Source organism: Macaca mulatta, chromosome 15, assembly GCF_049350105.2.
Source record: "Macaca mulatta isolate MMU2019108-1 chromosome 15, T2T-MMU8v2.0, whole genome shotgun sequence".
Taxonomy (NCBI): domain Eukaryota; kingdom Metazoa; phylum Chordata; class Mammalia; order Primates; family Cercopithecidae; genus Macaca; species Macaca mulatta.
In genome coordinates this window covers 2,412,950-2,428,919 of record NC_133420.1, presented here as the reverse complement: position 1 = coordinate 2,428,919, position 15,970 = coordinate 2,412,950, and the positions used below count along the sequence as shown (strand labels likewise).

Here is a 15,970-nt window from a genome sequence, read left to right as displayed (position 1 = left end):
AATGGGCCGTGAAAGTGAGCACCCTAGAGGAGTCCACAGCCACGTTTCAAAGGTGCAGTGGCCCGAGGTGAACCCCAGAGCACTGAGGAGCCTGGAGTTGACCTGTCACGACTTCATTGAGAGAGCTGACTGAATTCCGTACCTGTGAGGGCAAAATATGGCTGTTTGCGCTTGGCCCCTTCTCAGTCCAGGGCTAGGGAGGTTGTCTGCACAGCTAGTGGGAGCTTAACTTTGTGCACACTCGGGGTTGGGTCCTACTCCTTTCTGTGAGCCCAGGGAAGATAGGCATGCCGAGCTCTCCTGGAAGAGGGCCCTGACGAGTGGAAGCTGAGCTTCAAGATGGTCGGCCTTGTGGTGTGCGTGGCGGGTTCGGAGTCGGTGTGTGCTGAGTGGGGGCCCGGCTGCTGCTGTCGCTATTGGGCTCAGCAGACGCTGCGGGGGACGTGGCTCCTGTTGTACTTGGTGGTTTTCTCCTCACAGGAGTGGGTTTCCCTGCTGTGAAGGTGTCGGGGCTGTGACAGGCAGCCTGGCAGGAGGAAGACGCTCGTGGGGTTGTGCCCCGAAGCCCCCTTCCTCTTGAGGAGCATGAAGGGGGTTTGGGACCCTGCTTCCGGCTGCGCTCCCTTGCTAGGTTCTTGGCCTCGGGGGCCAGGAGAAGCTGAGTACAGGCCTGAAACCTGGACCCCTTCCACAGCCTCCGCGGCACTTGTGGTGGTGTGCGGGACATGGCCCTTGGAACTCCAAGCCCTACCCTGGCATGCCCGCCCACTGGGGCGTCTTGGGCACCTGCTGTGTGCTTGGCTCCGTGGTGGGGTGGACGGTAGCAAGGGCTGTGGGTTAGAGTGGACACGGTACGCGGATGATGAGAAGCGTCAGGGAGGCAGTGAGAGCACAGCTGAGACCTGCAAGGAGGGGACTGGCTGTGGGTGTTGGGGCTCAGGGAGCTGCCTCTACCAAGAGCCACAGTGGCCAGTGAGGGCAGAGCAGGGGACCGAGGCCCAGGGAAGCCGTGTGTATGGTTTGCATCAGGTGTGCGGGTCTGCCGGGCTATGCGGCCCTTCTCAGTCCTGGCTGGGCCTGGGGTCCCAGAGGGAACGGAGGGTCTTCGCATCTCCCTCCTCTTGCTTCCCTGCTGCTTCCTGGTCAAGGGATGCTTCTTTATTGCAACTCTGGCAGTTATTGTGCATATTAAGAGGAGTTTCACAAAATCGTAGGGTGGGAGGCGGACTAGGGATTCATTTTTTTTTTCTCCCCCTGATTTTACACGGAGCCTTCTACTACCCCTTAGTGTGGAGGCAGAGTGCAGATGCTCTACAGTTATCTATCCGGGAAGAGAAGAGCTGATGGGAAGTCACAGATCTGATCATTGCAATAGCACTGACATTTTTAAGTGGGAGAATGCTGATGTCTATAATAATCAGAGTAAAACTTCAGTAGCTTCAACATAAAGATTCTGAGATGATCTTAGAGCCATTTCGTCCCTAGATCCTTCTGCAGTGTGGAGTGTGACATCTCTACCAGCCTCTGGTCAGTGGCCGCCTGTGGGTAACTGAATGCTTGAAGTGTAAATGAGAACTTCTAATTTTATTTAATTTTAGTCAAATTTAAATAGCTATATGGCCCGGGCACCGTGGCTCATGCGTGTATTCCCAGCAGTTTGGGAGGTCGAGGCGGGTGGATCATGTGAAGTCAGGTGTTCAAGACCAGCCTGACCAACAAGGTGAAATCCCATCTGTACTTAAAAATACAAATAAAATAGTCAGGCGCGGTGACAGGCGCCTGTAATTCCAGCTACTCGGGAGGCCGAGGCAGAAGAATCACTTGAACTCGAGAGGCAGAGGTTGCAGCAAGCCGAGATCGAGCCACTGCACTCCAGCCTGGGTGACAGAGGGAGACTCTGTCTTAAGAAAAAAAAAAGATTTTAAAAAACCCTACATGCCCCTAGTTGCCTCTGTAGGAGACGGTATGGTTCCAGAAGGTAGACTTTGTGTTGAGGACTCTGCAGCGTCAGGCTGGAGACAGTCTCCCTTCCTAGCAGCGTGGGCCCCTGGGCTGTTCTTCTACCAGAAGGGATGGTGGCGTCTCTGGGAGGTATCTGTAGACTCAGATCTGTGTGGATTAGTGACTTGTGTTACTCACAGATACTTAATTTTATGGGTAAATGAATACCTGGACTGGCTGCAACTTCAGGGCGAGATTCGGGAGTAGGGAGTGAAAAGTGACGACGGAACCCTGGGCTTGTCCTGCTGCCCCCAGGACCCGGTCGGGGTGCCTTCTCGTCTGAAGTCCCAGCACGTGGTCAGGGTACCCCTTGCCTCTGAAGCCCCCAGGAAGTGATCGGGGCACCAATCCCCTCTGAAGCCCCAGCACCTGGTCGGGGCACCCCTCCCTTCTGAATCCCCCAGTACCTGGTCGGGGCGCCCCTCCCTTCTTAAGCCCCCAGACCCTCCTGGCCTGCGGTGCTGCTTCTCCAAATGCTGTCCTTGGCTGTTTTCCAGGAGTCACCTGCACCAGAGCAGGCTGCGTGTGTCATTTCTTGTCGGATCTGGGGTGTCAGTGAAGCTCATTTATCTTGTCTTCCTCCTCATGTGCCGTATCTCACCTGTTGACTGTCTGAGTTTGTGTGAGTGCGTGTTGTGCGTTCTCAGGCTGTACTCGGTGCTTAGGTGACAAGAACGTCTTAGAGCAACGGACTGTCTGCTCCAAAGGACGCTGGGCATGAATCGAGACACAGTTTACTTGTGGGGTTTAAATTTCCTGGGTGTTGGAGGCAATTAAGGGGAAACAAGGTCTAAAAAAGCCCCTGCAGATGAGGAAGGCAATAATGAAAAAAATTACTCTATACACACTTAGCAGATGATTTACTTTGTAGGTGAATTTTGCATTTCGGGAACTACTAAAGCTACTGTTTGTAGGGATTCCTTGATGAGCTTCTTGTTTTCTGTCTAGAAAGTAAAGTGGATCGGTTTTGCCTTTAATTCTGACTGACTAGAATCTACTTCCTTTTCCCCCCATTCACGTTAGGGTGGGGATTGGACTGGAAGAGCTGTAGGATCTCTTTATTTCTGATCTTAAATGAATTTTTTCTTCAATGCCCTGTTCTTTGGTTTGGGAAATGTGCTCAATTTGTACCGTGCTTTAAATGTACACAATGGTTCGAAATTGCTACTTTTCTTTAAAGTTAGATATAACATCTTAAGTAAAATGTCATCTATAAATCAGACACAGTCTGGGGCCTGGAGACCCCCCTTGTCACTTCCTTCCAGCTGTGTCTCCTTCCCTGGCCACATTGCCCCTGGCCACATCTCCTCCCCACACCACGCCGTGTCATCCGCCCACCACCTCACCTCTGGTCACAACGCCTCCCTCCCGGCCACATCACCTGTGGCCTCACTGCCTGCCTCCCTCTTTCCTGGTGGCCTCCGTGGCTCCCACTGTCTGCCCTCCCGAGGGTCTGTTCAAGGCTCCTTCCCCGTTTTCCACTCCTGAGTGGGTCTCGGGGCCTAGGTGTTTCACAGGATGCAAGTTTCTTCCCTTCCAGCCGTGGGTCTCTGAGCGACAACTCCAGAGAGGGCACTAAGCTCTCCTTACCTACCTGGGGGGCCTTGAGCCCTGACCACCGACCACCAGGGCTTTTCTGCAGTGTGTGGGGCAGACTCATGCATGAATTGGACTAAAAAGATGCTTCCAGGAATCCTTGTTTTAAGTGCACTGGAGCAGAGATGGGGAGAGGGGACCACCGGGTTTGCTCAGAATTTGGTCCTGATCACAGCCAATGAGGCAACATAAGCACCTCCTAAATGAAGCGTTCCACAGACTGATTTTACACATGACAGAAAGGCTTCACACAATGAGTGAGTTTGAGCTGCATTTGAAGGAAGAACAGGTCCCTGTAGGTGGTAATGAAAGGTAAGCGTGACCCAAGCCATCAGCAGCAGCGGGGGTGGGGTGGTGCAGACTCCCCATGGATGGTGGGCATGGCTGAAATGCAGGAGAGGGCAGGGGTGCGAAGGAACAGCAGGGCGGCAGTAAAATTCCCCTGCAGAGAGGGGACTTGACTGAGATATTATCACATGTATACAACTGAGAGATGATTTGAGGAGGATTTCTGGGAGCCTGTGGGAAGAGCACGTGGTCATCATCAGTTCTCGGGATCTCTTTTTATGAAGTGAAAATAGTTTTGCCTCTGCCTATCTTGTGAGCTGTTGTGACGATCAAATCAGATAATCTTCAGCGAGCCTTGTAAATGCTAAAGCTTATGACAGACTGTTCCAGCCCCCTTGTCTCCACCCTCCTTTCCTATTCGGTAACGTGAACCCTGCTGGGTACCTCACTATCTGCCTGGTTTCCTCCTCCATAACGTGAGCCTTGAGTACTTGCTGGGTACCTCGCTGTGCACCTTCCTTAGTAACGTGAGCCCTGAGTATTTGCTGGGTACCTCGCTACCTGCCGTACAGCTGGCTGTAGAATTGTCAAACGCACTTGGCTGGCACATAAGCAGAAGTGCTCGCTGGGCCTTGGGAGGGCTTTGTGACATGTGGGTGCCTTCTGTTCCCTGTTAGGCTGGAGCTGCAGGAGCCCCCCTAGACCAGATAGAGGACCAAGGCTGGGGCCTCGGGGTGGGGGCTGGGGGAGCTCCCTGGGTTTATATAGTGAGGGTGAGAGCAAACTTCAGTCCCGCTGTGGCATTGGGATTCAGGGTTCCTTCTGGAATGTTCTGAGTGAGAAACAGGAAGTGCGCACAGGTGCGTCTTCTGCGGATTTTATGGTTATCTTGGGAGAGCACTGGTGCCTCTGAACTATGAACCTGCAGAACCACTTGTTCCACTAACGGCCGCCTTTATATAAAGAATGACTTACAAAAGATGCCACTGCAGATGGAGGTATTTGCAGGTGTGGCCTGAAAAATGAACAAAATGACTTTCATCTCAAGGAAAGTACCTTACATTTTTCCCAATGATAGACATTTGAGCTTTCCAGCGAATATTAAAACATAAAAATCTTGTGTCCACCACTTTCTCATGTGATCAATGGTGATACTGATGTGGGGTTTTTTTTTTTTTTTTTTTTTTGGACATATAATGAAATGTGGAAGCCGCTCATAACTCCGAACCAGTATTTTCTAACCAATGTGTGATTACAAAATCGTGTGCTGGTAAAAGCCATTCAAGTGCAAGACGGACCAGTCGATTTAGAAGGAATTGGGGCAGAAAGGCCCGTCGACCAGAGCACAGACTCTGTGTTGCAGACAGCCTGTACGGAAGTGCCACTTGTTACATTTGGCAGCAGAGAATACCTAAAATGATCTGAAAACACAATGAAAATACTGCTTCCTAATTGTATATCAGTATGGGGTCGGACTTTCTTCATAAACTTCAGCCATGGCTCTGCAGCCCACTGAACGCAGATGCAGGCATGAGAATCCTGCTGTCTGAGGTGCAGAGATGTTAGGTGTTTTCACAGCAGCACAAACTGTTGCCACGCTGCTGCTTATTTTGGAAAATGGTTTCTTCTTTAACACTGTGTTAAGATGTAATGACTTTATCCTTGTAAAAGAAACTAAATTATGTTTTTTTTTTTTTTTTTTTTTTTTTTTTGAGACGGAGTCTTGCTCTGCCATGCAGGCCGGAGTGCGGTGGTGTGACCTCAGCTCACTTCAACCTCTGCCTCCTGAGTTCAAGCGATTCTCCTGCCTCAGCCTCCCTAGTAGCCGGTACTACAGGTGTTCAGCACCATGCCAGGCTAATTTTTGTATTTTAGTAGAGACGGTGTTTCACCATGTTGGCCAGGCCGGTCTCGAACTCCTGACCTCAAGTGATCCACCTGTCTCTGCCTCCCAAAGTGCTGGGATTACAGGCATGAGCAGCCACCACTCCCGGCCTGATGAGAAAGCTTTTTTGTGCTCTTTAATAAAGTGCAAAGGGTTCCTGAGACCCAAAAGTTTGAAAACCACTGGCTTAAACCGACAAAATTGTCCATGATTCTTCAGTGTATCTTCTAATCTGTTGATGGAGAGAGGACAGCAAGGGTTGCTTTACTTTTTTCCTTTCACAACTCAATGGTGCTGGGACAACTGGGGTATCCACATAGAAAAGTATGGACTGGACCTTTCCTCACCCTACGCGCAAAGCTCAACATGGTTCCAATGTAAGGAGCTGACTGAGACCCATTCTGTCAGTCTGCTGGGTACCATAACGGACACCACAGACCGTGCGACTTAGACAATAGCGTCTTATTTCCTTTTTTCTGGAGACTGGAAGCCTGGGATCAAGGTGAGGGCAGGGTTGGATTCTCTGGGGCCTCACCCCATGCTGTGTAGACAGCTTCTTCTCTGTGTCCTCACAGGTTTCTCTTACGTGTATGCAGCACTGAGGACTGTGTCTAAATTCTCTTAAAAGAACACCAGTCATACTGGATCAGGGCCTACTTTTAAGATCTTATGGGACCTAAATTGCCAAGTTAAAGGCCCTGTATGTAAATACAGTGACATTTTGGGTTTCTGGGGTTGTGACTTTAACATGGAATCTTGGGGGAGGGGGACAGTTCAGCTCATAACACCTTTAGGGGAGAATCCTGGAGAAACTGTTAGGTTGGATTAGGCAATGTTTCCTTGGCTGAGACGTCTAGAGCTATAACAAGCAACTGAAGGGAAAAAGACGGTATCAAAATTAAAAATGTTCAATTCAGAGGATACTATTAAAGTAAAATGACAACCCACAGAACAGGATACATTATCATGATAAGGACCTGATATCAAGAATATATTCAAAAACTTAATAAAAATCCAATTTAAAAATGGACAAAGGATTTGAATAGACACTCTCCAAAGAAAGACATATAAATGCCTTAAAAAGCACATGAGATGTTTAGCAGAATTCGTCATCTTAGAAATGGAAATCAAAACCACCGTGAAATAACACTTCACAACCACCGTGATGGGTGGGTAAAACCCCAGTATTGGACAGTGACATGTTGGTGAATTGGGGAAAACTGAAATCTTGATATATTGCTAGTGGGAGGGGAAGTAAAATGGTGCAGTTGATTTGGAAAAGTCCGACAGTTCCTCAGAAAAGCATGAAATCACCATACGACCCAGCAATTTCACTCCTAGCCATATGCTCAAGAAAACTGAAAACATTTTCCCAAAAAGTATGTCATGCCTGAATCTTCACAGCAGCATTATTCATAGTAGTAGAAACAGTCCAGGTGTCTGTCAACCGGTCACTCACTGAGATTCCACTCACCTTAGACGTGAAAGATGTCAGCACCGAAGGTCACACCAAAGGTCATGCACTGTACGATTCTCCTCACAACAGGTGTCCAGAATGTGCAAATCCAGAGAAAAGGAAGTTGGCTGGTGATTGTCAGGGGCTGGTAGAAGGAAGGAGCCAGGTGCTGACTCTTAATGGGTTCAAGGTTTCTTTGGCCTGTGGTGAAAAAGTCCCGGAATTACATACTAGTGGTTGATGTGCAGCTTTTAGAATATGCTAAAAAGACTGAATTGTATTCTTTAATATTGGGGCTTTTGTGCTTTGTAAATTGCTTTTCAATTTAAAAAGGAATTCAAGAAGTTATTTGGTGTTGATATGATAGTATCCAAAACAAGTTACTATGTAACTCACGTCCCCAGAGTTAAACTTCATTTTCTGAGGATCTTGAAGTGTTTGAGGCTAGGAGACACAACGATCCTATACTGTATGTTACACCCCATCTTACTGATTTCTATCTCACATAACCATATTCAGGAAAAACCGACATGTAAATGTGAGCTGAATGCTATGCAGAGGCACATTCCTCTTACCCGGATGATCTTTAGTGGTACAGTAAGAGATGAGATCATAGCAACGTTAGTTTAGTTAGTTTAATTTCCATGGCAACAGGAATTTGGCACATGGGATGAGTTAGATCTCTCTGCACAGCTCCTAACGGGGTTGCCCATTTCTGTGTGGTGTCTGTGTATATTCTCGCTGTGGAAATAAGTGATAGCACCTGCACAAACACTTGTCCGGAAGCGCACACGAAGCTGGTGAAAGCAGAGGACAGGCGAGAGGGAAGCATGGCTCAGCCCTGGCAAAGAAGACCGTTATTCCAAACGCAAAATATTCAGGAACACAATCCTTGGGAAGACTGGTGATGTCTTTAGACCTCACCACTATCGGGTTGTATCTGTGCAGCCAGTTACCAGAGCCGCAGAACGGCGTGTGTTGGTATTGGTGTCATCACTCAACGATTCTGACTTTTCCTGGTGCTGAGGATGACTGCATGTGGCAGAAGCAAAGTGCTAATCTAGCACAGGTCATCATATCGAAGTTCTTTTCTATGAAGGCGGGCAGGGTTAGGAACCACCCCACCCCACCCCACTCCCCAATCCTATAAGAACTGGGATCTGATGATCTGTGCTGTCGAGAGAGGCAGGGTTAGAACACCTCATTCCTCAATCCCATTGTTGAAAATAATAGTTGGATTGGGAGGGTTTTTACTCCTAAGGTTGAAGCCGTGCATTTCTGGAGCCTGGGCTGTCAGTCATGGTGGCTGGGGAATGCTGGGGCTGCGGTTGTCTGGCTGCCGGTAGCCCTGCTGGTGGGTCCTCCCTCTTTGACACCGTTCATTTCTGAAGCTTGCTTTCCCCGGTGTTGGAAGTAGCAGCACTGGAGGAATGGCCGCCTTCCTACAGCGAAGCTCTGGCAGGAGAGGAGAAGATACGGAGCGTCTGTTCAAGGACGTGACGTTCTGGGCACCGCACCATGCGTTCTGCTTCTCAGCTGTGCCTCCTGGTTGATGTTACCATCACCTGGCATTTCCCAGGAGGTAACTCGCGAATGCCACACTGATGGAACGGTGCGGCTCGAGTCCAGGGCCGCTGGAGCACATCAGCAAGGTCAGGCTGGACGCATGTGCTTGCTGACAGGAAAATGACAGGAAATGACATGTCAGTTCAGGAAAATGACAGGAAATGTCATGTCAGTTCAGGAAAATGACAGGAAATGTCATGTCAGTTCAGGAAAATGACAGGAAATGTCATGTCAGTTCAGGAAAATGACAAGAAATGTGTTTGCTGACAGAAAAATGACAGGAAGATGACAGGAAAGAGGTCCATGAGGAGAGGAACCAGTAGATTCAAGGCAGTTAACCGAAGGAGCGAGCCATCACAGGCTGGGAGGACACCCCAGCCACAGTGGATGTCAGCGGTGGTGGATGGACTCGGGGTCCGTGAATATTGCATGATCGAACGTGTTTGGTACATTCTCAGCTCCTGCCCAGGTGCCTCCCAAGAATCAGGTGTTGTGGCTCCCCACACCCTTCCCATCTGTGTGTAGCATGACCACCACCTTCCTACCGTGTGTTTGTCCTATCACGGCTGCTGTGCCTAACGGACGCTTTGCTTTCCAGCTACTTTCCTATAACCAAAGCCCTTGAACGACTTTGCGTTTCAGAGACGACAGGGTATTAGTTTTTCATGATTGCTCTGAGGATTTCCGAAAGCAAATGTAACTTACAGGATGGAAGATATTGGAGACAGTAATTATAGATGACTTTTCTCAGTTTTTTGATTGTGGTAAACTTACACAGCACTCTATTTTTAAGTGTATGGTTTTGTGGCATTAAGTGTGTTCACACTGTGGTGCCACGATCACCGGCATCCATCTCCAGAACTTCCTGGTCTCCCCACGCTTGAAACTCGGTCTACCCAACACCAGCTCTCCTCCCGCCCCAGCTCTGGGAAGCACTACAGGTTGCTTACAAAATAGGCTTTTTCAGTAAGAGAAGGGGCAAGGAAAAGAGCTCTAAAGACTGTCTTGAGATTTGAGGAAGTGTTTTAGGTTTTGTTGTCTGGTTCCCGGTCTAAAGGAACTATTGAAGACGTGGGAAGGCGAAGGTCTGTGATCTCAGGAAGTGCTGGGCTGGGCAGCTTTCCCACTGTGACGGGGGCACTTGCCCTCAAACGTGCCTGAGATAATCGCGTGAGGATGGTGCTGCATTGTGACAGCTCTGAACTTGGTCTCCTTGAACGTTGCCAGGTACATAAGCTTTGGCGGTTACCGTCTAGTGTCTGCGGGAGACCTAGAATTTGAACATTTGTTGACTTTAGGCCACACTCATTTTATAACACTCTACCTGTTCTCATCAATAGGAAATATGCTGTGTCCTTTTTTTTTTTTTTTGAGAGGGAGTCTCGCTCTGTCGCCCAGGCTGGGGTGCAGTGGCCGGATCTCAGCTCACTGCAAGCTCCGCCTCCTGGGTTTACGCCATTCTCCTGCCTCAGCCTCCCGAGTAGCTGGGACTACAGGCGCCCGCCACCTCGCCCTGTTAGTTTTTTTTTTTTTTTTTTTTTGTATTTTTTTAGTAGAGATGGGGTTTCACCGTGTTAGCCAGGATGGTCTCGATCTCCTGACCTCGTGATCCGCCCGTCTTGGCCTCCCAAAGTGCTGGGATTACAGGCTTGAGCCACCGCGCCCGGCCTTTTTTTTTTTTTTTGCCTTAATATTCTGTGTTGCCGTAACAGTAGTTGCAGCGGACGCTACTTCTGGTTCATGGTCATCACCAAACACAAGCTTCAGGAAACCGTGTGAAAAATAAAGGGGAAAGTGCTTTTCTGCAAAGGGCTTTTTTGAACATCTTGTTTTTTTCTGGAATATCTGTTTTGCTGTAAAACGTTTTCATATTTAGGGGTTTGTAACGTGTTTTATACTGGTTAGCTTTGAACCCCATGTTTTTGCATGTCATGGGGCTGCTTTATCCTGTTATTCTATGATATAGCAGGTTGGCAAAACTATTGCTTATTTCACTTTAAAAACCAAAGCAGCTTACAGATTGAGTGTGATTCTTGTAAGAATTTAATTGTAAAATTGATTTGTGTTCAACAAGCTTACTGGAATGGCTAGATCCGTGGACAAAAAGATAAGAACATGTCAAGTCTCTGGGCCAGGAAGGACTTCCAAATAATACAAGTGATACACGTTAATTTCTTAACAAAAGATTAGATTTAGTACATAACTGTTTAAAACCTCCGTATTTTCTATTATAGCCATTCCACAGTGCCCATGGGGGTGGGCTGCAGGACTGCCTATGGAATCCAAGGTCTGTGGGCACTCAGGTCCCTGCAATAAAATGGCATCGTGTTTGCATATGACATATGCACATCCTCCTGCAGACAGTCATGTCAGGGTTGCTCGTAACAGCTATACCATGGACATACCATGCGAGTAGTTGTTTAATGAATAATAAAGTCTGAATGCTTAGTACAAACACATTTAAAAATATGTTGATCTATGGTTGGTTGAATCCACAGGCCTGGAACCCCGGGAGAGAGTACAAACTCTAGAAGCAAAACGAACAAAGCACTTGAGGTCAGCAGTGACGGGTGTGGGACCACACTGAATCTTATGTGTTTTGCTGTCTGTGTCACTGTGTCCCGTGTAAACGGGAATCATTTGTAGCTTAAGGTAAAATAGGTAACAGGAAACACTACAGAGTGGGCACGAAGGCGCGGCCCTCATTACCCCGTGTTACAGCCAAGCGTCTGCCTCCTAGGGAAGGATTTGTTCTGTGGGGAGACTATGTGTTGGTGATTTCCGGATGTGTGAAGGGAAACTCCCTCCGAGAAGCGTGGCTTTGGCCGGAGCACATCAGACGAGAGTTAGCGCGGCATGGAGTTTCCACAGTGGCCCTCAGGCCTGCTGCTTCTCTCCTCTCCCCACCCCTGGCCCTGACTCTTACCAAGGGAGGCAAGTTCAGCTCCAGCTGAGCCCCGCACAGGGCTGTGGGTCTCTAGGGCAGGTGCCCACCTTCGCCTGAACAGGCTGTGTCAGAGGAGGGTCTGGCTGTACTTGAGCTGTGAGAAATGCTCTCAGAGATCCAGCATCCTGAAAACCCAGGTGCTGAAGGTTCCTCCTCTTCCACCATCCTGCGGGGAAGGGGGTCTTATCCTGCTTCCCCTCAACCCGAGCTGACTTCTTGTCTGTTCTGTACACCTAGTTTTTCAGAACAGTTATTGTTAATCATCTAGCAGACAAACAACCATAAGGTGACAGCCTGGGAGGGTAGACGGCGCTGGAAGGTAGTTTCCTGAATAACAGCGTTCAGTTTCCTGTTTTGCCATCATTTGACCCAAGGCCCCAAGATAATTGAAATATTGTCAGCCAAACACCGATTTTTTAATCTGAGTTTTTTTTTTTCTTTTTAAGTTACGGGTGCAAACTTATAACCAGGGACCTGACAAAAGAGAAGGATTTATTTGCAAAGTGAATGTCGGGGATGGTTGGCATTTGCCAACTCTGACTAGCAGGGACCCAGGCTGCTTCCGTTCTGCCGCCCGACTCCTGATCCTCCAGCTCCTGCCCCTGTTCCCACCAGCAGGAAGAGGAGCGGGAAGGTGCCTTTTCCCCTTTAAGGGGGTGAGGTGAGAGTTGCACCTGCCACTTAGCTAGTCCCTGGGGTGATTCTCCAGCATGGGTGGGAGTTGGGTTTGGAGGCCTGAGCCCCGTGAAGCTGGGGTTGCTGTTCCCTGAGCAGCAGGAAACTGGACTCTGGGAAGTGGGGTCAGAGGGTAGCATCCTCAGGAGGGGCCTCTCGTCCCATTTGACATCTTCACTGCAAAAGGGGGTGTGGGCTTCATGGTCCATTGACAAATAGAACGTTACTTTTTTTTTTGAAGCACATAGAACCCTAATTCCTTGGCTTTTACTAAAGTGGCATTTTGTAATTCCACATGATTTCATTGATATACTCGCAGGAGAGAATGCTTCCTGTAAACCAGAAGGATCTCTGCGACACTCCTCGGTCCATAGAGTTCATTTTCCCAAGGTTATAGACACAGCCTTAGGAGGGGTTGAGGACACACTGCGGCAGCCTCAGGAGGTCCTGGACATGTGTCCAAGGTGTTTGGGGCACAACTTGGTCTTACACATTTTAGGGAGACGTGAGACATCAATACATGTGAGACGTACGTTGGTTCAGTCTAGGAAGGATGGACGGCTCGAAGCGGGGAGGGATTTCCAGGTCACAGGTAGATCAGACAAATGCATTTCTGGTGCATCTTTCCAGAGGAGGCAGTTAGATCCGCATTTATCTCCGTGTGCAGATGGGGACTTTGAGTTCTGTACTCTGTCCATGAGGAATTTCCTTGTGGATCGGTTGTGAGGGAGGTACGTGGCTTTTTCCCCCCACCCCCAGTAGCTGTCTCTGTTAGGAAGAGCATGGGAGGCAGGTTTGGTCTAAGCTCTTCCTCACCTTGACGTCCCTTTAGCGTAGTGATTTTGGGGTCCTGAGATGTAGTTTCAACTTCATGTTTCTGAATACACTGGCACTCTAAACAGTGTTGTAGGAGGCATCTAACTTACTTAGAAGAATCTATTTGGAAACACTTGAGCACCTTCGTCCTTGAGAGAACCAAGCCTTTGTTTAGTTTGCTTTGCCCTGAGGCTGTTACGCTGTCCCGGGCTGTGCGGCCTTAGAAAGCTGTGCCCCTGTGAGCTACTGCCTGTGGAATCTGGTGACTTTGAAATTAATCCAGCAGCTACATATTTTGGAAAGCAGATTCCCTCTTAAAGTGTTGGTGATTATGATTCTAGCACTAGAATTTCAGTGTGTATTTTCCACCCTTCTTACTTTGTCTCCTCATACACTGAGATGCTGCTGTATTTGCTCTTAGGCTTCACTGAGGGAGGGTCAGTTCTGACCCTTTCTTAGATATTGACCTTGAACGGACAGAATTGAGATTCAGGAAAACTCTCGAGCTGTGAGAGTGTGCTGATATCTATGTAAGTGGGGTTCATGTGTCAAACTCAGGTTTAAGAAAAACCAATTCTAGGCTGGGCATAGTGGCTCACACCTGTCATCCCAACACCTTGGGAGGCTGAGTTGGGCAGTTCACTTTTGAGCCCAGGAATTCAAGACCAGCCTGGGCAACATAGCAAGACCCTGACTCTACAAAAAATTAAATAGGACAGGTGATGTACACCTGTGGTCCCAGCTATTCGGGAAGCTAAGGCTGGAGGATGACCCAAGCCTGGCAGGTTGAGGCTGCAGTGAACCATGATAGCACCACTGTACTTATGGTGCACTGTGCCTGAGTGACAGAAGAACAACCACCCCCCCACACACAAAATATCAATTCATGCAGTGGCCAGTTCTGCTGGGACCACCTGTTAAGACTACTCTGGGCCTCATGGTTTGAGAAGCGTCTGTCCGGGGTCGAGAGGGAGTAGCTTGAGGGCCTAGAAGCCAGTTCTTGTGGTTGAGCGTGATTGCGGGTGTGGAGTTGGGGGCAGGGCTCTCCACGGCATGAGTGGGTAAATGGATGGGCTTCCAGGACGAGCCCCTGTGACTTTGCCTGGTTTACATCCGTCCAATACAAATCCACAGGCTCTTACTCTAGAAGCTTCTGCAGGGCCTGATGGACTGGCCTGGGGACAGAGGGTGCCCTCAGAGCCTCATGGTGCCGTCTGGTTTAGGAAGAGCACTTAGTCACCTAGATCTAGGATTTATGGCACTACAAGGGGACTCCTCACACTCGGAGCAGCATCCATCTGCATTCTAGACTTGGTTCTAGGCAAAGTATTTTGGAGCCTGTTGGTACCCTGTGTTCTGTTTATGTGTAAAACAAGTTAGAGTTATAACTAGTTAAAACCTATTTTTAAAATTTTGTCACAGAATATGGCAGTTGTGGTGGAGCCTGGCCAGAGACCCCCACACTCAGACGCTGTTGCTTGCTGGAGTTGCAGGCGTTGCCTGCATCGGCTGCCCCTCCCGGCGTGTCTGTGTTCTTGACACGGACGCCCATCGAGGCTCGGCCTGTGGGAGTCGTGCAGCCATTTGTCTCCGTGTTCCTCTGAGGTTCCGCAGACTTCACGGTCCCGTGGCAGAGCGTACGGTATCTGCTTGCATCCTGATTTCCCCAAACCCCAGGACAGACCAAGAGTTCCTTACACACAACTGCAGAGGGCCCCGTGGCGTGGATTTGCAGAGACACAGCGTTTCCCCAGCTTGGCCTTCGTCTCCAGAGTTGGCTTTAGGGTGATAGAAGCTTCCTTCAGACTGGGGGGCCTTGAAGCTTTGGTGCTAGGAATTCGGTGACCAGCACGGATGATACCCCGTTTCTCTGCATTTGTAGCAATAGTTGTTAACACGACCACGAGATGTACAGAGGAAGGAAAAAGGAGGTTTTATTTTCAGAGTAACACTCTGTGCTTTGGGAAATGTGGTCTTGGGGGAGCTGTAAGCACACGCCCCTCAGGAGGGGAGGAGGCCGCGGCATTACACGTTCCGGGGTTGTTCATCGGGCTCAAGGAATGTCTGAACGTTTACAGGGAAAGTGGGGTTTGTTCATCCGGTTTGTGCAATGTCTGAACACTCACAGGGAAAGTCTAGCACACATGCAGTGAGTTAACCTGTAACATCCGTGTTCGCCTTGGGGCAAGTGTAACATTTGAAATGAGGTGGACTGGGCGTGTCATGTACAAAGGTGAGCTGTTGGGCGCAGACGTTTATGCGCAGCCTCAGTCACAGCCAGGACTGGCTCAGGGTCTGCAGCCTGTGGCAGGAAAGGACACTCATGAGGCCATTCTGTCCAGTCGGGGCTGCCGGCAGGGTCCCAGGGTGGGGCTGTCTGGTCGGCCGGCATCTGGAGTCCACCCAGGTCCAGTGGGCAGCGTTCCTCTAAACCAGGCTTCTGATTGTGGAGGAGACTTCATGCTGGTTAACACACTGTACAGGAGTAATGTTGTGGGGCTTTGGGGTCCACCTTCCCTATGATGCCGGTTACATTTCTCTCCGGACCTCACAGCCACAGAGACTGCACCTCGTCTGACGGCAGGGGGTGCCATGTTGACATAGTAATTTATTGTATTAACCTTTATTACTATTTTAATAACCTTTTTTTTTCTTTTTAAAGAGATAGGGTATTGCTGTGTTACTCAAGCCAGTCTTGAGCTCCTGGCCTCAAGCAATCCTCCCACCTCGGCCTCCCAAA

General features: G+C 49.2%; 1 protein-coding gene across 1 annotated transcript in view; it reads right to left on the bottom strand.

The window, feature by feature from the left end:
* Positions 1-5,881: 5,881 nt before the first annotated feature.
* The window catches only part of LOC144334883 (uncharacterized), a 210,180-nt gene continuing 200,091 nt past the window's right edge, over positions 5,882-15,970 (bottom strand). Inside the window, exon 3 of the mRNA XM_077966728.1 lies at positions 5,882-7,427. Within this exon, the coding sequence (XP_077822854.1) occupies positions 7,246-7,427 (182 nt within the window). The 3' untranslated portion in view covers positions 5,882-7,245. The remainder of the gene's footprint in view (positions 7,428-15,970) is intronic.